Source organism: Aedes albopictus, chromosome 1 (genome assembly GCF_035046485.1).
Source record: "Aedes albopictus strain Foshan chromosome 1, AalbF5, whole genome shotgun sequence".
NCBI classification, from domain to species: domain Eukaryota; kingdom Metazoa; phylum Arthropoda; class Insecta; order Diptera; family Culicidae; genus Aedes; species Aedes albopictus.
The window spans coordinates 61,127,111-61,153,682 of NC_085136.1; the positions used below are offsets into that span (position 1 = coordinate 61,127,111).

The following is a 26,572-nucleotide window of genomic DNA, read 5'->3' on the forward strand; positions in this document are numbered from 1 at the left end:
GTCTATACTTCCGATGGGGCACCCGTAATCGGCAGTAGAACACTACCGGCTGACCCAAATCTGGCCGGAAACTTTTTTTGCCAAATCAAGATACCTAAAAATCCGCGATTTGATGGGTTTGCCTGGGTTGGGTAATTTTTATTTGGCCATTTCCGGTGAGACACCTGGAATCGGTTCCGGATCACTACCGGTTCAGATATGTTCTGAGAATATTTTCCTGCTTTCTGTTCATCAGGATATCAAAAAAGCTATTATTTGATATGTCGCATGCATGGGTTAGGTTAACTTTTATCCTTGACCACCTCCGGCGGGACATCTAGAACCGGTTCCGGAACACTACTGGTTTCCATATGGTCTGAGAATGCTTTCCTGCTTACTGTTTATCAGGTTATCGAAAAAGCCACGGTTTTATATGTCGCATGTATGGTTTTAGCTCAATTTTAATTTGGCCATTTACGACGGGACACCCGGAACCGGTTCCGGAACACAACCGATTCAAATATGGCCTGAGAATATTTTCCTGGTTGCCGTTCATCAGAATGTCATAAAAGCCACTATTTGATATGTCGCATGCATGAGTTTAATTAACTTTTATATTTGACCACCTCCAGCAGGACATCTGGAACCGGTTCCGAAACACTACCGGTTCCGATATGGTCTGAGAATGTTTTCCTTCTTACTATTAATCAGGTTATCGAAAAAGCCGCAGTTTGATATATCGCATGCAAGGGTTTAGTTCGCTTTTATGTTTGGCCACTTCCGGCGGGACACCCGGAGCAGGTTCCGGGGCACTACCGGTTCAGATATGGTATAAGATCATTTTTCTGCTTACCGTTCATCAAGTTATAGAAAATGCCGTAGTTTGATGTGTCGCATGGATGGGTTTGTAGCATTTTCATATCTGGCCCCTTCCTAGGGTACCGGTCCGGAACACCTAAATGGTCATTGTAGTATCGGGGATTCCCGGGACAGTGAATAACAACACGTCTAGGTCATTCGGTCTCTCAAACACTTCTGCTCTTTATTCGTCTATTCTTGTACTGCCACAGCTCTTAGAGTTAGACATCAAAACCGGCAAACATTAAATAGGGGTTACATATAAGCGTTACGATACTACATCACTTTTCTCTTTTTATTATATTTTAACTTGTTAATCAAAATCAAACTTTACACATAGTCTCGCAAATATCCTGGTTGCCGCGTTGGTCGTTTTGATCTGGATTCTGTTTCGGGTAAATCAACAGCACTTCGTTTTGTAGCTCCGCTCCCTTGAAGATTCGACGGGTTGACGCACGTACCTCCAGGCTCGCCTTCACCAATAACTCGTTGCAAATGAGAAACATGTCTCCGATATGCTGTACCCGTGTCTTCTGATGCCACTACTACATCTCCTCCTTTCCTTTTGATGACATCATAGACCACGGGCTCGAACGTCGTAGCTAATTTGTTAGGTTTCGTCATCCGTTTGACAAGTACCTTGTCGCCTTCTGTGATAGAGTTTGGTTTGGCATTTCGTCGTTCATCGGCATATAGTTTTCCCTTCTCCTTTTTTTCTCTGTCCCTGTCGGCCGTTTCTTCGTCGATTTCTTTTGGCTGGTTAATAGAAGGAACCTTATCGCGAATATTGTAGCCAAACAGCATCTCCGATGGAGTTTTTCCCGTCGTCGAGTGTGGGGAGGATCTGTACATGAGCAAATATTTGTTAAGTTCACTTAACCAGTCTGTGTTTGTGGCTTGACTGATGGAGAGTCTCTCCAATATCGACCTATTTTGCCGCTCCACCTCGCCGTTTTGCTGCGGCCAATAGGGCGTAGTGCTTATCAACTTGATGTTACTAGATTCACAATAGTTCCGAAACTCCTCGCTGGTAAATTGCGGGCCATTATCAGCAGTAACTGTAACCGGAAGTCCGAATCGAGCGAAAATTGTCGACAAGCGCTTAATTGTTTCAGTGGAGTCTGTTTTCTTCATTATTTCAACTTCGATATATCGACTGAAGTAGTCGACTACCACGAACCTGAGACGAGACTCGCGAAGACGGTCTTCTTTTTCTCCACTTTGTTATTTTTTTCTTCTTCCTATCTGTGTTGACATTATGTTTTGGGCTGGTGGTTCAAACACGTACGTGACCGCATCACCTCACATGCAGTGTGACTGAATCCTATTCACGCACAAAATCACGTTGAGGTGAAATTTTGCATCGCCAACAATCGCCAAGCAAAGCAATCATTGGAATATTTTGTTTTTAATTTATTTTTGACAGTACAGGAGAAGAAAATGCTGCTCGGAGTGAATTTTGGCTTCAGAATTTATCTCGGATAGCAATACTTTCCTCGTTTTAGGTAACGTAATCAAACGGGCTACAACTGACAGCTCAGTTGGGCTGCACTTGACGTTGCTTTTTTTCCTCTTCGCGAGTCTCGTCTCAGCCACGAACAGATAATGTCCGGATGGGAGTGGCCCAAGAAAATCGATAGCAACATGTTGCCAAGGTTGCGATGGTAACTCTTTTCGCTTCATAGGCTCTGGTGGTGCAGGCGCTGCCACTAATGCGCATCCACGACAGCCTTTGACATACTTCTCGACTTGAGTGTCCAATTTTGGCCACCACACCTTAGCACGCAGTCGCTGTTTCATTATCGTCATTCCCGGGTGGCCCTCGTGAGCCAAATCTAGGGTCCGCGCTCTCAGGTTCTCAGGGATGACCATTCTAGTTCCACGGAGCAAAATTTTCCCAGCAAAGCATAGCTCAGAACAGAAAAGCTTGAACGGAGTAGCAGCTTCACACCATTCTCCCTGTTGCAAACCAATTCCGACTGCTTTAATTGCTTCATCACGTTCAGATTCCTGTTCAATTTCCGTCAACTTCAGCGCGACTGGAGCAGCGTTAATCGCAACCCAATTCACGTAATGTTCCGTATATTCTTCGAATGGCTTTCCGCTCTGCTCTGAGGTAACTGCCAGTCGCGATAGAGGATCCGCAATGTTCGATTTTCCGGGGCGGTAGATGACTCTTCCCTTGTATGTCAGCAATCGAACCACCCACCTTTCTATCCGCGCACATGGTTTCGATTTCGGCCCAAAAATTGCCTCCAAAGGTTTGTGGTCGGTAATCAAATCAAAAGAACGACCGAACAGATAATAATGGAACCGTTCAACGGCCCAGACAAGCGCTAACGCTTCCTTTTCTATCTGTGCATACCGTTTCTCTACATCCGTCAAACTCCTACTCGCATACGAAATTATTCTGGGACCTTTGTCGTTGATTTGAATAAGCACGGCCCCTAACCCAACAGGGCTAGCATCCGCAATCAGCTGTGTACGATCATCCCCATCAAAGTAGCCCAACGTGCACGGATTCATCAAATGCCGCTTGAGTTCTTCGAATGCTGTTTGATGTTCTCGATTCCATACGAATTTGCTCTGATGTCTAGTTAACTGTCGAAGAGGCTCCGTTAGGGTGGCCAGGTTTGGGATGAATTTCCCAACGTAATTTACTAGGCCCAAAAAACTTCTGGTTTCCTCGGCAGTTTTTGGCTCACGAAAATTTTTAATCGACTCCAATTTGTCAGAGTCCGGTGTAATTCCGTTGTCTGACAAAAAATGTCCCAAAAATTTAAGCTCGGTTACACCGTAAACGCATTTGCTATTATTCAGCAAAACGTTCATATCACTCATCCTACGAAGAACCATTTGCAACCGTGCATCGTGTTCCTCTTGGTCTGCCCCGAATACTATAACGTCGTCAATGAAATTAACGCAGCCTTCGCACCCACATAGAATCTGTTCCATCATTTTCTGGAACAACTCAGGGGCGCAGTTGATTCCAAACATCAACCTGGTGTATCTGTACAGCCCTCGACGCGTGATAAAAGTTGTTATCTCTCGGGACTTCTGCGATATTTCGACCTAAAAATAAAACTCATATTTTTATGCTTCAGCTAAAGTCTTTTTATGTTCTAGTTAACTAAATAAATTGACAATGGTTATTAACACTGCTTATACCAACAGGGTTTTTGTAACGTAAAGTACCGACAGGCAAAAAAACGTGGAACTAATTTTTTTGCACATCCATATCTCAGCAGTTAGTGAACCAAATTTCAATCTTTTTGCGTTAACGGAATCCTACACTATCCTAGAGAGGTGTAGTGAAAGCCGATTGGAATTTCATGCAGCTTCCGGTGAGAACCAGGCGAAAACATTAGTTCCACATTTTTAACTTCTTCCGGTTCCGTTTTGTTCCCGGATTGGTTGTGAGTACCATGTCTTTGTAGCGAGTTCTTTCGGAACCTCGACAAGATAGCACCATTCTGTCTTCGGCAAAGTTGTTCAGAACAACAACCACTTCCTGGTGATGGGTTTCATAGTTCCGAATTTCCCCCCCACGTGGCGCTAGCGTACATAGTGACTTCCGGTATGACTTTGGTGGGATATAGCACGAGATTGAAGCCAGATAGGAAGAAGCGATCTTCGGCAAAGTTGTTCAGGACTACGAGTACTTCCGGGTCATGAAGAGCATAGTTCAAAATTTCACCACCACGTGGCGCTAGTGTACATAGTGACTTCCGGTACGACTTTGGAGGAATATAGCACGAGATTGAAGCCAGATAGAAAGATGCGATCTTCGGCAAAGTTGTTCAGGACTACGAGTACTTCCATTTCATGAAGTGCATAGTTTGGAATTTCCCCACCACGTGGCGCTAGTGTACATATTGACTTCCGGTATGACTTTGGAGGGATATAGCACGAGATTGAAGCCAGATAGAAAGATGCGATCTTCGGCAAAGTTGTTCAGGACTACGAGTACTTCCGGGTCATGAAGAGCATAGTTCAAAATTTCACCACCACGTGGCGCTAGTGTACATAGTGACTTCCGGTATGACTTTGGTGGGATATAGCACGAGATTGAAGCCAGATAGGCAGAAGCGATCTTCGGCAAAGTTGTTCAGGACTACGAGTACTTCCGGGTCATGAAGAGCATAGTTCAAAATTTCACCACCACGTGGCGCTAGTGTACATAGTGACTTCCGGTACGACTTTGGTGGGATATAGCACGAGATTGAAGCCAGATAGGAAGATGCGATCTTCGGCAAACTTGTTCAGGACTACGAGTACTTCCAGGTCATGAAGAGCATAGTTCGAAATTTCACCACCACGTGGCGCTAGTGTACATAGTGGCTTCCGGTACGACTTTGGAGGATATAGCACGAGATTGAATCCAGATAGAAAGATGCGATCTTCGGCAAAGTTGGTCAGTGCTACGAGTACTTCCAGGACATGAAGAGCATAGTTCAAAATTTCACCACCACGTGACGCTAGTGTGCATAGTGACTTTCAGTATGACTTTGGAGGGATGTAGCACGAGATTGTAGCCAGATAGGAAGATGCGATTTTCGGCAAAGTTGTTCAGTACTACGAGTACTTCCAGGTCATGAAGAGTATAATACAAAATTTCACCACCACGTGGCGCTAGTGCTAGTGCGATACACTGAAGTTTTTTTTTACGACGGTAATGGTCCCGCGTAAAAAAAAACCGCGTAAAAAAAAAACCGCGTTATTTCAAGACCCGTCGTAAAAAAAAAACCGCGTTATTTCAAGACCCGTCGTAAAAAAAAACCGCGTTATTTCAAGACCCGTCGTAAAAAAAGTCAAGTCACGTTAGATGTGGTGCTGTCTATTTTACGCGTGTTTTTGAAAAAACGCGGATTTTTTTTACGACGGTTTTTGAAATAACGCGGTTTTTTTTTACGACGCGTCTTGAAATAACGCGGTTTTTTTTTAGGACGGACCGCGTAAAAAAAAACCGCGTAAAAAAAACCGCGTAAAAAAAAACCGCGTAAAAAAAAACTTCAGTGTATATCACAAGATTGAAGCCAGATAGGAAGGTACAATCTTCGACAAAAATATTCAGGGTTACGATTACTTCTAGGTCATGAAGAGCATAGTTCAAAATTTCACCACCACGTGGCTCTAGTGTACATAGTGACTTCCGGTACGCCCTTGGTGGGATATACCACGAGATTGAAGCCAGATAGGAAGATGCGACCTTCGGCAAAGTTGTTAAGGACTACGAGTACTTCCAGGTCATGAACAGCATAGTTTGGAATTTCACTACCACGTGGCGCTAGTGTACATAGTTATTTCCGGTACGACTTTGGTGAGATATATCATAAGATTTAAGCCAGATAGGAAGGTACCATCTTCGACAAAGTTGTTGAGGACTAATACTTCCGAATTTCACCATCACGTGCCACTTGTGTACGTAGCTAGTTCCGGTATGAATTTGGTGGGATATAGCACGAGATTGAAGCCAGATAGGAAAATGCGACCTTCGGCAAAGTTGTTCAGACTTACGAGTACTTCCAGGTCATGAAGAGCATAGTTTAGAATTTCACCACAACGTGGTGCTAGTGTACATAATTACTTTCGATACGACTTTGGTGGGATATAGCACGAGATTGAAGCCAGACAGAAAGGTGCGATGTTCAACAAAGTTGTTCAGAACTGTGATCTAGGTAATGAAGAGCATAGTTCCGACTAACACCACCACGTGGCGCTATATCATTAGAATGATGTCAGATAGGGAGGTGTGATCTACGGAAATGTTATTCATGACTACGAGTACTTCGAGGTCATGAAGAACTTAGTTCCGAATTCCACCACCACGTGATGCTGGTGTACATAGTGACTTCCGATACGTCTTTAGTGAGATGTATCACAAGATTGAAGCCAGATAGAAAGGTATGAGTCTAGCTCCCACGTTCAAGGATCAATGATCAAGGATCATTTCAGGACCACTAGGAGAGTATTCCCTAAGAATATCTACAGAAATACTTTCCGCGAATGCCAATGGCGTTTCTCTAAGAGATTAAGTTCTAGTAGAATTATGGTTTTAGTATAATTATTGCAAAAGCTTTGATCTCATGGCAGATTTTTGTTTTCGTGAAAAATGTAAACTTCAGAAAGATATTCTTATATTGATGATTCACATAAGTTTTAACAAAGATATTCAAATAAATTTCTGGCTCCAACTTCATATTTATTATCCAGAATAATATTTCAAACCCATGACCATCGGCAAATAAAGGGGGACATGCGATCAACTGCGCCACGGACTCGGGCACTCTGGAGAGGAATTTTCGAATAAATCATTGCATAAATTTATGAAGGAATCTTTCGCGAACGATCTCTAGGAAAAAAAAAATACGTAGTAATCCCTGCAAAACATATTCCGAAAGCATCACTAAAAAACTTTCCTATGTTCGTGAGTATCATAATGAATCTCTGAAAGAATCTCTAAAATTCATCGTAAATGAATCGCCGAAAGAAGCTCCGGAGTGATTTGAAATGAAATCGCTGAAGTTTTCAAGCTCCGGAGGAATTTCTGAAGAAATCCGTGCGGAAAGAAAGCGTTAGAAGATGGGTTCATGAAGGAAAATACAAACGGGCATCTAGAGGAACTCCAGAATCCCTGTTAAAAATTCCCTGTAGAAAATATAAAGGTATGCTTGGGTGAATTTTTGAAGATATCACTGGAAAATCTTCTGAATTCCTCGAAAGATTTGCAAAACAATACTCAAGGATCCCAAATGGATCACCCTGAGGATTTCCCGAAAGAAATCTTGGAAATAATCCAGAAAGGACCGCTGAAGGAATTTCCAAAAAATCACTAGAGGAATCCCGATAGAATCCCTGGAAGAATTTGGCAAAGAAATCGCAGTTGCAGTGTTGGTAAACTCACACTCAAAGCTTGCTCATGAACCGCTCCTGCGTGAGCAAACTCGCACGCGATTCTAAACCGTTTTCTCACGCGCGAGAATTTCATGCAAAATCTCGCTCTCACGAGTCAAGCGTCGAAATCTCGTTTGCTTGTAAAACGAATTCAAATCAATTTTAACGGCATTCAATGTTGTTGTACGCTAGATTTGCTTTTGTTCTATCATACAATCGTAAAAACTTTGATGTAAATATCAAGAACACCAAGAAATAAAGCAATGAGTGAAATCATGAGTCAACTCATGCATGATTTTTTCGGCGGTGAATTTGGCGAGTCAAGAAGCGCACGTGAAACAAGTCAACCATGAGATTTGAGAATTTGAGTTTTTACCAACACTGCGCAGGAGAATAGATATTCGTAGGAATCTTGGGAGGCATTTCCGAAGCAATCTCTAAAAAATCCCAAAGAATTCTTGGAGAAATTTTGAAGAATTTTTCGAATACCTGAAAAAATCTTTGAATGAATTATTCAACTATATCTTGAAGAATTCCTGAATGAATATTTCAAAAAATTCCAGAAGCAATTCCTTTACTGGCAGAAATTCAGCTGGAATCTCTGGAGGGATACCTGAAGGGTGTCCGTGAGGAATTTTAGTAATAATGACTGCATAAATTCCTTTGGGAATTCCACGAATGAATATTCACAGGAATCCTTGGAGGAGGAATTTCTTGAACAATATTTTGAGGAATTCCTGGAGGAATGCTTTGAAAAATATCCAGAGGAATTCCTGGAGACATAATGAATAGGTGAGTTTGTTCCAGAAAATCACCGGAGAAATGCTTGAATAAAATTATAAATAAATTCCAGTAGAAATCTGTGGAACAAAAATCCCTAATAAAATTCTCGAATACATCATTGAAAAAAATCCCAGGACTAATCCTGAGGAAATTCCTTGTCGGAATTTCCTTGAGGAATTCCCATACAAATAACTAGATAAATTGTCAGAACATTCCTTAGAGTGAGTCAAAGAAGTCCCAATTTGGCCTTAATTTCTCTTACATAGCTCTTAAAAATCTTTTTTTTTTGTATACTATCAAAACGTGGTGGTGAAATTTCAAACCCGGTAGTGCTGGTAGCCCTGAACAATTTTGCCTTCCTATCAGACTTGAAGATCGTGCAAAACCTCATCAAATTCGTATCGGAGATTAGTATGTACACTAGCGCCAGGGATGGGAACACTCACTTGCAAAGAGTTACACTCATTTGCAATTTTCTCAGCTCAGAAGCGTGCAATCAAAAAACGATGCATGAACGACTTTTACCTTGTGGTTTTGTCTAAAAGTTTGCCGAATAGAGCAAGGGTCGCACACGCATATCAAAACTGTGACAGAGCTGTGAAAGCTACTCTCCACGAGGTGAGTGTAATTTACATTCACCTCGTGGAGAGTTGCCTTCGCAGCTCCCTCACGACTTAAGTATGCGTGTACGGCCCCACTCCATTCGGCAAACTTTTAGACAAAACCACAAGGCAAAAGTCGTCCATACATCGATTTTTGATTGCACGCTTCCGAGTTGAGAAAATAACAAGTGAGTGTAACTCTTTGCAAGTGAGTGTCCCTATCCTTGACTAGCGCCACGGGGTGGTGACGTTCGGAACTGGAAATACTTGTTGTCCTGAACAACTTTGCCGCAGATCGTATTTTCCTGTCGGGTTTCAATCTCGTGGTATATCCCACCAAAGTCGTACCGGAAGTAACTATGTACACTAGCGTCCGTGGTGGTGGAATTTGAAACTATGCTCTTCGTGACCTGGAAGTACTCGTAGTCCTGAACAACTTTGCCGAAGATCGCATCTTCCTATCTGACTTCAATCTCGTGCTATATCCCACCAAAGTCATATCGGCAGTAGCTATGTACACTAGCGCCATGTAGTGGTGAAATTTTAAACTATGCACTTCATGAACTGGAAGTACTCGTAGTCCTGAACAACTTTGCCGAAGATCGCATCTTCCTATCTGGCTTCAATCTCGTGCTATATCCCACCAAAGTCGTACCGGAAGTCACTATGTACACTAGCGCCATGTAGTGGTGAAATTTTAATCTTTGCTCTTCATGACCTGGAAGTACTCGTAGCACAGAACAACTTTGCCGAAGATTGCATCTTCCTATCTGGCTTCAATCTCGTGCTATACCCCTCCAAAGTCATACCGGAAGTCACTATGTACACTAGCGCCACGTAGTGGTGAAACTTTAAACTATGCTCTTCATGACCTAGAAGTACTCGTAGCACTGAACAACTTTGCTGAAGATCGCATCTTCCTATCTGGCATCAATCTCGTGCTATACCCCTCCAAAGTCATACCGTAAGTAGCTACGTATACTAGCGCCACGTGGTGGTGAAATTCCAAACTATGCACTTCATGAAATGGAAGTACTCGTAGTCCTGAACAACTTTGCTGAAGATCGCATCTTCCTATCTGGCTTCAATCTCGTGCTATATCCCTCCAAAGTCATACCGGAAGTCAATATGTACACTAGCGCCACGTGGTGGTGAAATTTTGAACTATGCTCTTCATGACCCGGAAGTACTCGTAGTCCTGAACAACTTTGCCGAAGATCGCATCTTCCTATCTGGCTTCAATCTCGTGCTATATCCCACCAAAGTCGTACCGGAAGTCACTATGTACACTAGCGCCACGTGGTGATGAAATTTTGAACTATGCTCTTCATGACCTGGAAGTACTCGTAGTCCTGAACAACTTTGCCGAAGATCGCATCTTCCTATCTGGCTTCAATCTCGTGCTATATCCCACCAAAGTCATACCGGAAGTCAATATGTACACTAGCGCCACGTGGTGGTGAAATTTTGAACTATGCTCTTCATGACCTGGAAGTACTCGTAGTCATGAACAACTTTGCCGAAGATCGCATCTTCCTATCTGGCTTCAATCTCGTGCTATATCCCTCCAAAGTCATACCGGAAGTCAATATGTACACTAGCGCCACGTGGTGGTGAAATTTTGAACTATGCTCTGCATGAACTGGAAGTACTCGTAGTACTGAACAACTTTGCCGAAGATCACATCTTCCTATCTGGCTTCAATCTCGTGCTATATCCCACCAAAGTCGTACCGGAAGTCACTATGTACACTAGCGCCACGTGGTGGTGAAATTTTGAACTATGCTCTTCATGACCCGGAAGTACTCGTAGTCCTGAACAACTTTGCCGAAGATCGCATCTTCCTATCTGGCTTCAATCTCGTGCTATATCCCACCAAAGTCGTACCGGAAGTCACTATGTACACTAGCGCCACGTGGTGGTGAAATTTTGAACTATGCTCTTCATGACCTGGAAGTACTCGTAGTCCTGAACAACTTTGCCGAAGATCGCATCTTCCTATCTGGCTTCAATCTCGTGCTATATCCCACCAAAGTCGTACCGGAAGTCACTATGTACACTAGCGCCACGTGGTGGTGAAATTTTGAACTATGCTCTTCATGACCCGGAAGTACTCGTAGTCATGAACAACTTTGCCGAAGATCGCATCTTCCTATCTGGCTTCAATCTCGTGCTATATCCCTCCAAAGTCGTACCGGAAGCCACTATGTACACTAGCGCCACGTGGTGGTGAAATTTCGAACTATGCCCTTCATGACCTAGAAGTACTCTTAGTCCTGAACAACTTTGCCGAAGATCGCATTTTCCTATCTGGCTTCAATATCGTGCTATATCCCACCAAAGTCGTACCGGAAGTCAATATGTACACTAGCGCCACGTGGTGGTGAAATTTTGAACTATGCTCTTCATGAACTGGAAGTACTCGTAGTCCCGAACAACTTTGCTGAAGATCGCATCTTCCTATCTGGCTTCAATCTCGTGCTATATCCCACCAAAGTCGTACCGGAAGTCACTATGTACACTAGCGCCACGTGGTGGTGAAATTTTGAACTATGCTCTTCATGACCCGGAAGTACTCGTAGTCCTGAACAACTTTGCCGAAGATCGCATCTTCCTATCTGGCTTCAATCTCGTGCTATATCCCACCAAAGTCATACCGGAAGTCACTATGTACACTAGCGCCACGTGGTGGTGAAATTCGGAACTATGAAATCCATCACCAGGAAGTGGTTGTTGTTCTGAACAACTTTGCCGAAGACAGAATGCTGCTATCTTGTCGAGGTTCCGAAAGAACTCGCTACAAAGACATGGTACTCACAACCAATCCGGGAACAAAACGAAACCGGAAGAAGTTAAAAATGTGGAACTAATGTTTTCGCCTGGTTCTCACCGGAAGCTGCATGAAATTCCAATCGGCTTTCACTACACCTCTCTAGGATAGTGTAGGATTCCGTTAACGCAAAAAGATAGAAATTTGGTTCACTAACTGCTGAGATATGGATGTGCAAAAAAACAGTTCCACGTTTTTTTGCCTGTCGGTACTTAGCGTGTTAAAATAATAATGAAAGTAATAATCCAAAACTTGAGGGCCGTTAGAGGCTCATTTAACAAAAGTATTGACTGTTCCGTCAAAAGTTCAATGAAAACACTGTCAATTCGAATTACTGGTATGAAAAACAACAATTAGCCCACCTGGTGGAATGCGTTCTTGACATCCAGTCTGGAAAACACTTTCGCTTTTGCCAGGTGTGGCAAAAAATCTTCAATGGTTGGTAATGGATGGTTCTCCCTCGCAACAGCCTCATTGGCCCGACGCATATCGACACATATGCGTACGTCGTCACCTTTGGGCACCACGACCATCGGAGACACCCATTTGGATGGTTCGTTAACCTTCTCGATGACGCCTTGGGCCAACAGCTCATCAATTTTTCGATCAACCAGGTTTTCTAGTGCCACTGGTATGCGCCGGTACGGCTGAATAACCGGCGTGACCTCTGGATTGATTGGGATATCAACAATCACATCTTTGATGGTACCCAGATGAGATGACGGTGGTTCGTTGATGTTTGATGGACGTTCAACTGTAGTGGATGGTTGATTTTCAGCAGTTGCTGGTGGTCCCGCATCAACCTTGTTGACAGATGTGCTAATCTTCAAGACTCCCATCTCTGTAGCAGTATCTCGACCAATCAAAATCTTTCCGCTCCCCTGCACAACGTAAAATTCAGCCGGCCTGCTGTGATCACCGAGTTGTACGATCGCTGTAAATGCGCCGATAACTGGTAACTCGTTGCCGCCATAGGCCTTGAATACCTTTGACACCTCTTTTGTTTGCCCGGAGACCATCACTTTCCTTGATTTCAACGATGCCCAAACTCAGTAAATTGTACTTCGATCCGGAATCAATTACTACTGATGTCAATACACCGCCAATTACACATTGCAATTCACCATTACCGTCAGGTGTCGTAACGTTGAATACGTATTCCATCTCTGCTTCGACAATATGCTTGACGGTGCTTGAATCTTTGCTTCCAGGCTTACGGGAATCGTTGTCAATCCTTTCTTGTCGACCAAAATCACGCTTTGCACTCGATTCCGCCGGGTACTTACGTTTACGACACTTCTTTGCAAAGTGATCACGGCCGCCACACTTATTGCAGGATTTTCCTCTTGCTGGGCACTTGTCGTCTCTTGCCATGTGTCCAAAATATCCACACCAGTGACACTCCACACGCATTGGTTCGGCAAAACGATTCCTTTTGGCGAACGTGTTTACTTCAATTTTGTTCACTTCACTAGCGGGAGGCTTCTGTTCAATGCCGCTGAAGGACTTCTCCTGTTGCGCCACAGTTTCAAAAATCTTCGCAACCTGCAGCACTTCCTCTAGAGTCGCATCGCCCCGCTTCAGCAATTCTCTCCGCAAGTTGGTCGATTGGCAAGTTTGAATTATTTGGTCCTTCACGTTTTCTTCAACCTTCTCGCCGAACCCGCATCTTTCCGCTTGGATTCGTAGCCTGACCGTGAAAGCATCGATAGACTCACCAGCTTTTTGCTTCATTTGACGAAGCAGGTGTCTTTCGTACGTCGCGTTCTCTTTCGGGAGGAAAAACGCATTCAATTTCGATGTGGCCTCTTCATAACTCGTCATGTTCGGCGTATATTGCTCAATATTTACAAGCGGCCCTCGCATGTCACTATCCGGCAAATCAGGCAACGTCTCGAACAGCTGCTGTACGCTTGGCCCGGCATAATGCAGCAACAAATTCCGCTTCCAGTCATCATCAGTTATTCTGCTCGCCCGGATCATTGTTTCAAATGACCTCAGCCATTTACACCACTCGATTCCGACGTCGTCAGTATGCGATGCGTATTCGAATGCTTGCATCTGCAAACCCAGCGTTCGAATCACATCTGCAACAACAAGAAAGTCACCCATTAGAACGCTTCTTCGATGCCTCGAGCAAAATGAAAGATCTCAAATTTGGCTGCATTAACTCCCTTGTATATTTTCATTTAACTTACACCATAATATTCAATTAATCACATTCAACGCTGTCACCTGAACGACGAAAAATTTACAAATTCAAACGCGTTTCACGATTTAATTTTAGTTTTCTAGGGAACTAGCAATTTGTATTTTGTAAACCGCGATTCAAACACTTTTCAAAACAAATTGTGTTCAACTAATAATGCACTCTGAGTTCAGTGACAGTTCCCAATATTGCGTTCTTCTAATAATGGTCACCAATTTTCACTCCGACAATATTTTTTCTTGTTTTTTTTTTTTTTTTTTTTTTTTTTTTTTCAACCGGTTCGTAACGTCTGTATCATTCTTCTCCTTTTTCCATCCGCTTTTTTTTCAGCTCTAATACAGAATAGAATCGGTCTTTTTCTACCGCATTGTAGCGTCTGATCTGCATCCGAAAAAAAATCTTCGTGTTCCACCTCACAATAGAATCAGTCTATCTTTCTCTGCCGCATTAAAGCGTCTGATCTATTTCCAAAAAATAAACTTCCTGCTCTACCGCAGAATAGAATCAGCCATTTTATTCCGCATTGAAGCGACTGATCTATTTCAAATACTGTACCTGCTCTACCGCAGAATGACGTCAGACATTTCAGCTTTCCGCATTTAAGCGACTGACCCATTACTTTTAATGATTTTTTTTTCTTTGGTGGTTTGATATTTTATACTTACCCAACGAATGCTCCATTTTACCTCGAAGCCAATGTAGTATCGGGGATTCCCGGGACAGTGAATAACAACACGTCTAGGTCATTCGGTCTCTCAAACACTTCTGCTCTTTATTCGTCTATTCTTGTACTGCCACAGCTCTTAGAGTTAGACATCAAAACCGGCAAACATTAAATAGGGGTTACATATAAGCGTTACGATACTACAGTCATAACTCCGGAACGGCTGGACCGATCCGAACAATTTTCAATAGGAAACAATAGGACCAGATTTCGCGTCGAATGAACCGTCGGTCATTAAAATCGGCTGAGGTTTAGTTCAAAAAAGTGATGTGAGTTTTTTTGTCCACACACATACACACATACACACACATACACACACACACACAGACATCACCTCAACTCGTCGAGCTGAGTTGATTGGTATCTAGGATCCAAATTGGTCTCTTTTGGGCTGACTAGTTGTCGTATCCTATCCTAGATTGGTATATGTGACTCGACCTTCCGGGCCTCCTATCAAAAAGCCATTTTTGGAGTGAACATATAGCCTTTCCAGTACACTTGGTGTACGAGATAGGCATCAAGATATACATATCAACCATTTATTGGGGTTTATTTATAAATATATTATCTGAATCACTATTTGCCACCCTTGTTGTAACCTTAAGGACAAACGTCTTGAAATCCCGCTTCAACAGTGCATCAGAACTTCAATTGCACAAATCTCAAGAAGCAAGCTTCAAACAACAGTGCATTTTATTATTCTGTTCTTGCTCACTTGTAAAAAGCTTAAAACAAGAAGCTCAGGTACGCTGGTTTTGTTTACAAAGAGATTTGGGCCCTCGAAATCGTGAGTAGGTGCTGAAGTCGGCCATTGTGGCGGCCATTTTGGGATTCTAACAAGTCTGTCCTTAATCGCAGCAGATAACGGTACACTTCTCTTCATCGATTCCAGCTGATAGAGACCGGCCTTCTTCACTGCGATGGCGGCCACCAGTCCATGCTTCAAGATTCTGCAGATTTCTCCAGTGAAATGTACTTCAGCACCTTTCTCCGTTAGCTTTCCATCTGACACCAGATTTGCGTCCAACTTCGGAACATGTAGAACGTCCGTGATTGTTACCTACTTCTCGTCATTGCCCACTACGCAGTGCAGCATTCCGGATCATTTTCCAGAAACACCTACTTCAATTCCGTCAGCTAGCGTTACTGTCAATCCGGAGCATGTTTCGTACTGCTTGAAAAAGTTTCTGTCCGCTCACTTGTGGGTACTAGCACCGGAATCTACGACCCAAGAATCAATCGTATCCGGTTCATTACGTGTCGCGAAGCAAAACGCTGAGCATCCCTCGGGATGGTCATCTTCCTTCACAGTTCTCGCTTTCGGTTTCAACTTTCGCCGGTATTCGTCCACCTTCGCATTGGATCTTTCTTGACATGTCCAGGTTTTCCACAGCTATGGCAGATAATTTACTTCCTCGAGGACTCCACCCTCAGCAACGATTCTCCCCGCGATGGGTATCTTTGGCGCTTCAAAGATTCGTCCAACAACTTGCTCTTCACAAGGTCCATGGTTAACTCTTCATCCGAGCGACTCTCCAAAGCAGTAGTTAGGGTAGCATACGATTCCGGTAGTGTCCTCAATACCATCGCGACCATCAACTGGGAGTCCAGCTTCTGACCAGCGTTCGAAAGGCGAAAGATAAGTCCATCCATTTCTTGAAGATGCTGTTCCATATCGTTACCATCCCGGAACTGTAACTGGCAAATCCGCTTCAGTAACGTGACTCGAGACGTAAGGGACACACTCTGATGATGTTTCTTCAAGGCTTCCCAGGTTTCTCTGGCAGTTCGGCAATCCCGGAAGATCGAATGTTGATTATCTTCAACGAACAGGGCAATAGTTGCCCTGGCCTTATCGTCTCCCTGCTTCCATTCACTCGTGACCGGATTGGGTACCTCCTCCGAGATGTGCTTCCACAACCCATCGCGAATAAGCAGCATTTCAATTCTGAATCTCCAGGCTTCGTAATTGGCGTTAATCAGGCGTTCCAGCATGAGCTTGCTAGCGTCCATCTTGAAAACGAACCCAAAGTTCCGACCAATCTTCCGAGATTTCTAGAATTCCAACTTCAAAATCTTCAACTTCAGTTAAGGCCCATAACCTCTTAGGCCGTTTGCAATGCTGTTTTATTTTGTATGGCTAGTTTTAAAAATTTTAAAACTCGCCATACAAAATAGAACAGCATTGCGAACGGTCTTAGATGGTTGAGATGTCGTAGATCGTAATAAAACTTCTTGATGGTTTAACGATTCAACAACGAATGAACCTCTTTATTGTAAGCTCTCATATTTATACCCCCACATGACTTTCTAATTATCATTTTTGATAAACAAACTTATGGTTGTTATGCAGAGGTATTTCGTCGCCTACTCAACTCCTCAAAAATCTCGAGAAGAATTTAAAAGTGTTTCAGAGGGTTTCACAGGCGAATCATAAAGTTCCAAAGCATTAACACTTTGACGCTGGAGGATGAAACCGAGCATAGCAAACGCGTTTGAGATCAGCGAGGTTGCAACAGGAGCGCTGAAACAGTCTGGTTCCAAAAGAAGGATTAATAGGTATTCACGTAGAGGTGATTCAAGGCCGTTTCAGTGAAAACTCTGATGCCTCACCATAAAAGCCCGTGAAGGACTCTTTAAATCCCTTGACAATCTCGAAACCATCTCGAATTGATCCTAAAACCCCAAGAAATAACAGGAAACCTTCTGGAACAAACAAACAAACAAACAAACAAACAAACAAACAAACAAACAAACAAACAAACAAACAAACAAACAAACAAACAAACAAACAAACAAACAAACAAACAAACAAACAAACAAACAAACAAACAAACAAACAAACAAACAAACAAACAAACAAACAAACAAACAAACAAACAAACAAACAAACAAACAAACAAACAAACAAACAAACAAACAAACAAACAAACAAACAAACAAACAAACAAACAAACAAACAAACAAACAAACAAACAAACAAACAAACAAACAAACAAACAAACAAACAAACAAACAAACAAACAAACAAACAAACAAACAAACAAACAAACAAACAAACAAACAAACAAACAAACAAACAAACAAACAAACAAACAAACAAACAAACAAACAAACAAACAAACAAACAAACAAACAAACAAACAAACAAACAAACAAACAAACAAACAAACAAACAAACAAACAAACAAACAAACAAACAAACAAACAAACAAACAAACAAACAAACAAACAAACAAACAAACAAACAAACAAACAAACAAACAAACAAACAAACAAACAAACAAACAAACAAACAAACAAACAAACAAACAAACAAACAAACAAACAAACAAACAAACAAACAAACAAACAAACAAACAAACAAACAAACAAACAAACAAACAAACAAACAAACAAACAAACAAACAAACAAACAAACAAACAAACAAACAAACAAACAAACAAACAAACAAACAAACAAACAAACAAACAAACAAACAAACAAACAAACAAACAAACAAACAAACAAACAAACAAACAAACAAACAAACAAACAAACAAACAAACAAACAAACAAACAAACAAACAAACAAACAAACAAACAAACAAACAAACAAACAAACAAACAAACAAACAAACAAACAAACAAACAAACAAACAAACAAACAAACAAACAAACAAACAAACAAACAAACAAACAAACAAACAAACAAACAAACAAACAAACAAACAAACAAACAAACAAACAAACAAACAAACAAACAAACAAACAAACAAACAAACAAACAAACAAACAAACAAACAAACAAACAAACAAACAAACAAACAAACAAACAAACAAACAAACAAACAAACAAACAAACAAACAAACAAACAAACAAACAAACAAACAAACAAACAAACAAACAAACAAACAAACAAACAAACAAACAAACAAACAAACAAACAAACAAACAAACAAACAAACAAACAAACAAACAAACAAACAAACAAACAAACAAACAAACAAACAAACAAACAAACAAACAAACAAACAAACAAACAAACAAACAAACAAACAAACAAACAAACAAACAAACAAACAAACAAACAAACAAACAAACAAACAAACAAACAAACAAACAAACAAACAAACAAACAAACAAACAAACAAACAAACAAACAAACAAACAAACAAACAAACAAACAAACAAACAAACAAACAAACAAACAAACAAACAAACAAACAAACAAACAAACAAACAAACAAACAAACAAACAAACAAACAAACAAACAAACAAACAAACAAACAAACAAACAAACAAACAAACAAACAAACAAACAAACAAACAAACAAACAAACAAACAAACAAACAAACAAACAAACAAACAAACAAACAAACAAACAAACAAACAAACAAACAAACAAACAAACAAACAAACAAACAAACAAACAAACAAACAAACAAACAAACAAACAAACAAACAAACAAACAAACAAACAAACAAACAAACAAACAAACAAACAAACAAACAAACAAACAAACAAACAAACAAACAAACAAACAAACAAACAAACAAACAAACAAACAAACAAACAAACAAACAAACAAACAAACAAACAAACAAACAAACAAACAAACAAACAAACAAACAAACAAACAAACAAACAAACAAACAAACAAACAAACAAACAAACAAACAAACAAACAAACAAACAAACAAACAAACAAACAAACAAACAAACAAACAAACAAACAAACAAACAAACAAACAAACAAACAAACAAACAAACAAACAAACAAACAAACAAACAAACAAACAAACAAACAAACAAACAAACAAACAAACAAACAAACAAACAAACAAACAAACAAACAAACAAACAAACAAACAAACAAACAAACAAACAAACAAACAAACAAACAAACAAACAAACAAACAAACAAACAAACAAACAAACAAACAAACAAACAAACAAACAAACAAACAAACAAACAAACAAACAAACAAACAAACAAACAAACAAACAAACAAACAAACAAACAAACAAACAAACAAACAAACAAACAAACAAACAAACAAACAAACAAACAAACAAACAAACAAACAAACAAACAAACAAACAAACAAACAAACAAACAAACAAACAAACAAACAAACAAACAAACAAACAAACAAACAAACAAACAAACAAACAAACAAACAAACAAACAAACAAACAAACAAACAAACAAACAAACAAACAAACAAACAAACAAACAAACAAACAAACAAACAAACAAACAAACAAACAAACAAACAAACAAACAAACAAACAAACAAACAAACAAACAAACAAACAAACAAACAAACAAACAAACAAACAAACAAACAAACAAACAAACAAACAAACAAACAAACAAACAAACAAACAAACAAACTGTGCTGAACTTCGGTAATCAGTTTTTTACCGAAAATAGAACAGCCGAACAAGTGACACTTAAATAAGTGTGTGACAATCATTTCATCTAATTGTTCCTTCGATATTTCTTTTAGAAATTACTACAGACATGGATTTCTTCAGATTTTTTATCCAGGCATTCCTACAGAAATTCTTTCAGGAATTCGGTAAGAAACTCTCCTGTGGAATATTTCACGGGATTGCTTCCGGGAATCTTCATGGGGTTTCTTCAAAAATTCCTTCAAGAATTCTTCCAAGGATTCACCCGATTCTTTTTAGGATTCCTCCAGGATTTTCTCAAGAATTTCAGCGGTTTCTTCAATACTACTGGGATTAAGAAACTTCAGTACCTTCTCTAAAAATTCCGCTAGGAATTCCTCTGGAGAATCCACCAGGGATTTTTCCTCTAGTGATTCTTCAAGAAAATTCTCCGCAAATCCTCCAAGGATTTCTTCAAAGATTCCTCATGGAATTTTTGCGGGGATTCTTCCAGGAGTTCCTCTGGAGATTTCTCAAGCATTCCTTTAGGAATTCCTCCAGAGGTTCCTCCAGGTATTCCTCTAGAGATACCTCAAGGAATTCCGCTAGAGATTCCATCAGAGGTCTGTGTGGCACTAAATGTCCATTGGAAAGGAACCACCCAGTGGCACGTCTTACCTGACCAGCTGTCGACGAATAAGAGGCCGAGAGTGGTGTCGCCTGCTTAGATGGTTACGTGTGCTATCGCCGTCCGTTCGTGACAGGCGTGAATACAGAATGTTCAGCAAAGTATACACTTTGATATAAGGGCTGTTTCACACCCACACAAGGTCCTACAGGAATTCTTCCGAGAATACTTCCAGGGATTCTACGTGAAAGTTCTCCAATGATTCTTCAAGACAATCCTCCAGAAATTCCTCCAGGGATTTCTCTAGGGATTCCTCCAGGAGTTCCTCTTACGAATTTTTAGGGAATTTCTATAGAGAGTCCTCCAGGAACTCTTACAGGTCTGTCTCCAGAAATTTCTCCTGGGGTTCCTTCAGACATTCATTCAGGAGTTCCTCTAGGGAATCCTCTAGGGGTTGCTCTAGGAATTCCTCCAGAAATTCTTTCAGGACTACCTCCAGGCATTCCTCCATGAGTTCTTCATGTGATTTCTATAGGGAATACCTCCAGCCTCCAGGCATTCCTCCAGGATTTCATTCAGGGACTTCTCATGGAATACCTTTAAGAATTCCACCAGGAATTACCCCAGGAACTCCTGCAGAAATTCCTCCAGGAATTGACACAGGAATTCCTTCAGAAATTACTACGGCAATTTCTCCTAGAAATCCTCCCGGAGTTTATACAGGCATTATTCCAAGAATTCCTCCAGGAATTCCTGCATGAATTCCTTCTGAGATTCCTCTAGGAAGCTCTTCTTCCGCTTTTTCCCCTCTGACCAGGTATTTTCAGCTATCTTCCCTTCCTTGACACTATCTTCATCGTCGAAAAAACAGCTCAATTTTTCGGCGAACACTGTAGAACATCGTTATAGCCTGTACAGGCCTCTACTAGGGTCTCCAAGAGGACATAGATTTAGGTTTCATGCTTTCTTATCTGCAACTAAATACTTCACAAAACGCGTGATGCCATTCATGATGCCGGCTAGCTGCTGTTCTTGCTTCTTCAGCTCCCTATACTCCTCCATGGTCACCATCTTCACAATTATCTGAATCATCCGCAAATTTACAGTACTAACTCTGTTGGATGATCACGTCACCAACACGGTTCGTGGCACTTACTTCTTCACAGCACACGTTCAAACTCAAGTTCGTGTTCATATCAATCACTTTACACTTTCGGGGGTCTGAAGGGGTTTTCGAAAGCATTGCAGCGAGTTTCAGGGGATTTTCGACAGGTTTTGTACGCGTTACAGCAGGTACGTTTTCGGGGGCTTGCGAAGGTCTCACGTGCGTTACATGGGGTCCGAGTGGGTCTTGAGGGGGTTTCGGAGACATATCAGGAAATCTCAGAGCAGTTTAGGCTGCTTTCAGAGGCTCTGCGGAGGCGTTTTTGGTGGTTTTGGAGAATCTCAGATGCGTTACATAGGGTCCGAGAGGGTCTAAGGGGGATTCCTGAGGCATTTCTGGAAGTTTCAGAGCATACTTGGTCAAATTTAAGGAGGATTTTGGAGGTATTTTAGGAAGTTTCAGAGCATTTTCGGCGCGATTCAGAGGCGTTATGGAAGCATTACGGAGAACGGGGTTTTCATGGCTTGTCAGGTGCGTTACATGGGGTAACGCGCGCCGTTGTAAAAAGTACAACACTATCAAAAACCTCGCTCATTGTATACAGCGCGAACGCGGTGCAGTTTTAGGATCAAATAGCACGCGTCCTGAAGGGTAAGGGTGGATTTTAGAGGTCTTTCAGGAAGCTTCAGAGCATATTTGGTCAGATTCGGAGGTATTACGGAAGCGTTACGGAGGAGGTTTTGGAAGTTTCGGATCGTCTCAGGTACGTTACATGGGGTCCGAAGGGGTTAAGGGGGATTCCTGAGGCATTCCAGGGAGTTTCATAGCATATTTGGTCAGATTCAAAGGCGTTACGGAGGAGTTTTCGGGGGGTTTCGGATTGTTTCAGGTGCGTTACATGGGGTCCGAGAGGATTCAAGGGGGATTCCTGAGCTATTTCAGGGAGTTTCAGAGCATATTTGGTCAGATTCGAAGGCGTTACAGAAACGTTTCGGTGGAGTTTTCGGGGGTTTCAGATTGTCTCAGGTGCGTTAGATGGGGCCCGAGGGGGTTTAAGGTGGATTTTAGAGGCATTTCAGGGAGTTCACCCAACCAACTATGAAGGCTGAATAACAGCTTATTCAACCAAAATTTCAAAAACTAAGCTTAAGAATGGCTTATTTGTCTATTTCACAGCAACAATGTTTGTTGGGCAGAGCATATTTGGTCAAATTCGGAGGCGTTACGGAGGAGCTTTCGGGGGTTTCGGTCCGTCTCAGATGCGTTACATGGGGTCCGAGGGGGTTCAGGAGGGTTTTAGAGGCATTTCAGGGAGTTTCAGGCGCGATTCAGAGGCGTTATGGAAGCGTTACGGAGGAGCTTTTGGAGGGGTTCAGAAGCCTCTCAGGTGCGTTACATGTGGCCTTAAGGGGGATTTTGGAGGCATTTCAGGGAGTTTCTGAGCATTTTCGGCGAGATTCGGAGGCGTTATGGAAGAGTTACGGAGGAGTTTTCAGGGGTTTCGGACCGTCTCAGGTACATTACGTGTGGTCTGAGAAGGTTTCAGGGGGATCTTGGAGGTATATCAGAAAGTTTTAGAGGATTTTTAGAGACCCCATCTTTTGGAACGCCCCTGAAATACCCTTTAATTTTAGGACAAGGTATTTGGAGAACATTGCTCAAAATTTCAAAAACACCGTTTTTTAGAACCGTTGAACGGATTTGGATTAAAATGTATCACGCTGTTGACAACAACTGAACAATTAGCGTGATGCATTTTCATCCAAATCCGTTCAACGGTTCTCAAAAACGGTGCTCTAGAAATTTTGAGCTATGTACTGAAAATACCTTGTCCTTAAAGGTGTTCTTGAAATCCCCTGATACTACCCCGACTTAAAATGCATCGAAGCGCCTCTGAAAACTCCGTTATCTCATTGAAACGCCCTTGAAATCATAATCAATTTGAAGTGTCTCTGAAACCCTTTTGGACGCCTTTGCTAGGATTCAGAAACCCACCTGAAAACCCCTGGAAACGCTCCTGAAATGCTATTAAACGTCCCTAAAACCTCTAGGAATTCCCTTAAAATGTTCCTGAAACATCCTGAAACTCTCTTAAATGACTATGAAATACCTTGAAACGCTCCTCAAACCCCTTGCTATGACCGTTAAAGGCTCCTGAGATTCCTTGAATTGCTCTTAAAGCCCCTTTAAACGTCCATGAAACTCCCTTAATACTATTTAAATGCCTCTGAATTCCCCGTAATCCCATTAAAACGCCAAACGAATCTTGTCAGAACGCCCCTAAAAAGCTCCTTAAATCCCCTGAAACAACCCCTTAAAACTCCTCTGAACTTAGAACCCCCTTTTCTGGGCTCACTGGCACACAACTTTCCGGAGCCCCACCTCACATGTGCAAGAGCAAGATGAGGGAACTGATGTAAAGAGATCACAACCAGTGGTTCACAATCTCGGACCGAACATTCTCCCTCAAGCTCACTTGAAAACAGGGATTCGAAATGTATTAAAAAAAACTGTATTCCCCTTAAATTCCTTCAAAATCGCCTGTTATGCCCCTGAGACCATCCAGAATCCCACAATACGCCTCTGAAACCCGCTGAACATTGTCCGAAACTTCCCGAAATGCCACCGAAATCCCCTTGAAACCTTCAGACCCCCTGTAACGATATCAAAATCCTCCTTCACTCCTGAAACCCGCTCAAAATCCGTCAAAATATCCTGATATGTCATTGAAACCCCACTTAAATCTCCTCGGACCCCATGTAACGCACCTAATACCCACCGAAACTTGCGAAAACGCCTGCGTAACGCTTCTAAAACCCGTCAAAAAATCTACTGAAACATCCTAAAATTCCCTCGAACCCCATGTAACGCACCTGAAACCCTTCTAAACCCCCAAAAACGCTCCTATAATGCCCTTGAAACTCGCTGAAAATTCTCTAAAACATTCTGAAATGCAATCAAAATCCCTCTAAAAACCTTTCGGACCCCAAGTAACGCATCTGAGACCCTCCTAAACCCCCAAAAAGGCCTACGTTACGCCAAAAATCGGCTGAAAATCCCCTGAAGTTTACTGTAATGTCTTCAAAATCCCCTTAAAAACCCCTCTGAGCCCATATAACACACCTGAGACCCTCCTGAACCCCCAAAAAAATGATCCTGCAACGCCTCTGCAACTCGCTGAAAATCCTCAGGCTCTGGAACATCCTGAAATGCCATCGAAATCCTCCTCGAATCTCATGTTACGCACCTGACACCTGTAGTGTCCGGAGGGACACTTCCGAGCACACCAGCCGAATCTTGAGCCGAATCCTGCAGCCAAACGCACGCTAACGAGGAGGAGCGATACCTTCTCGCACAAAATGCTTTACAAGACTGACGTTTCATTTCATGTTGATCGTTTGCTTTGTTTTTCCGGTGATGCATCACTGCAACTGACGCTATATGCCCTATTAATCTTTTTCTTTCTATCTCTCTCAACCCCTACATTCTCCCCCTGTCCTACTCTCTAATTGTTTTAAAAATTCAAAAAGTAAGAATAAAAAACAATAAAAAATGTATGACTTTCTACCAACATTATAAAACTGCATTAAAGATTATTGAAGCACAACTTATAATTGTTTTCGTTAGAAAACAAAAGTAATAAAATCGATCATCATCATTGCATCCTCTTAATTTCCAACCAATTTGTTCGACACCTTGATTAAATCTTTTTATATTTATTTTAAACCTTGGCCACATTGGCATTGTTATGCAAATCTTTTATAAGCTTTTTGCGACCTTTGGGTAAGTTAGCTTTCCAAAATGCCCATTTGTTATTCAGATCCTTTAGCTTTTCATCATGATCTTCATTCTTCATTCGTCATTTCTCATACTTCACCTTACATCCTGCATCCTCCATTTTACATCATTCATCAACATCATAATCATCATCATCATCATCCTTCATTCTTCATCCTGCGTCCTTCCCCCTTCATCCTTCAACCATTATCCTGCATACTTCATTACCATTATCATAATCATCATCATCCTTCAACTTTCATCATCCTTTATCCTAATACTTCATCCTGCATCATCATCACGACCATTCTACATCCTTTATCCTTCATCTTACATCCTATATCCTTCATACTTCATCCAACATCTTTCCTTTATCTTTCATCTTTCATCCTACATCATATATCCTTCTTCCTTTATCCTAAATCTTTCTTCTTTCATCCTATATTCTTCATCCTTCATCTCCATCATCATTATCATGCCGTATCATTCATCTTAACCATCATCATCCTTCATCCTATATCATATATCCTTCATTCTTCATCCTACATCCTTCATCCTTCATCATACATTCTTCATCCTTCATCCTGCAACATAAATTCTTTATCCTTCATCTTCCATCCTACATCATCTATTCTTTACCCTCTTCATCTTCCATTCACATCATCATCACCATCATCCTGTATCCGTCATACTTCATCATCATAATCATTATCATCATCATCATCCTATATTCTACAGCCTACACCTACATTTTTCTTCCTTCATCCTACATTCTTCATACTTCATCCTACATCATCTA

At 41.4% G+C, this 26,572-nt stretch overlaps 2 protein-coding genes across 3 annotated transcripts in view; one reads left to right on the forward strand and one right to left on the reverse strand.

Annotated features, from left to right (window-relative positions):
• The window catches only part of LOC109406869 (syntaxin-4), a 40,850-nt gene that overhangs the window by 4,190 nt on the left and 10,088 nt on the right, over positions 1 to 26,572 (forward strand). The window lies entirely within an intron of this gene.
• On the reverse strand, positions 993 to 12,971 carry LOC115269856 (uncharacterized protein K02A2.6-like). The gene is made up of 3 exons (XM_062844639.1): positions 12,309 to 12,971; positions 2,438 to 3,909; positions 993 to 2,017 (listed from the first exon to the last, which is right to left on the reverse strand). Exons 1-3 carry the CDS (start codon positions 12,963 to 12,965, stop codon positions 1,168 to 1,170), a joined length of 2,979 nt encoding a protein of 992 aa, XP_062700623.1. The 5' UTR covers positions 12,966 to 12,971; the 3' UTR covers positions 993 to 1,167.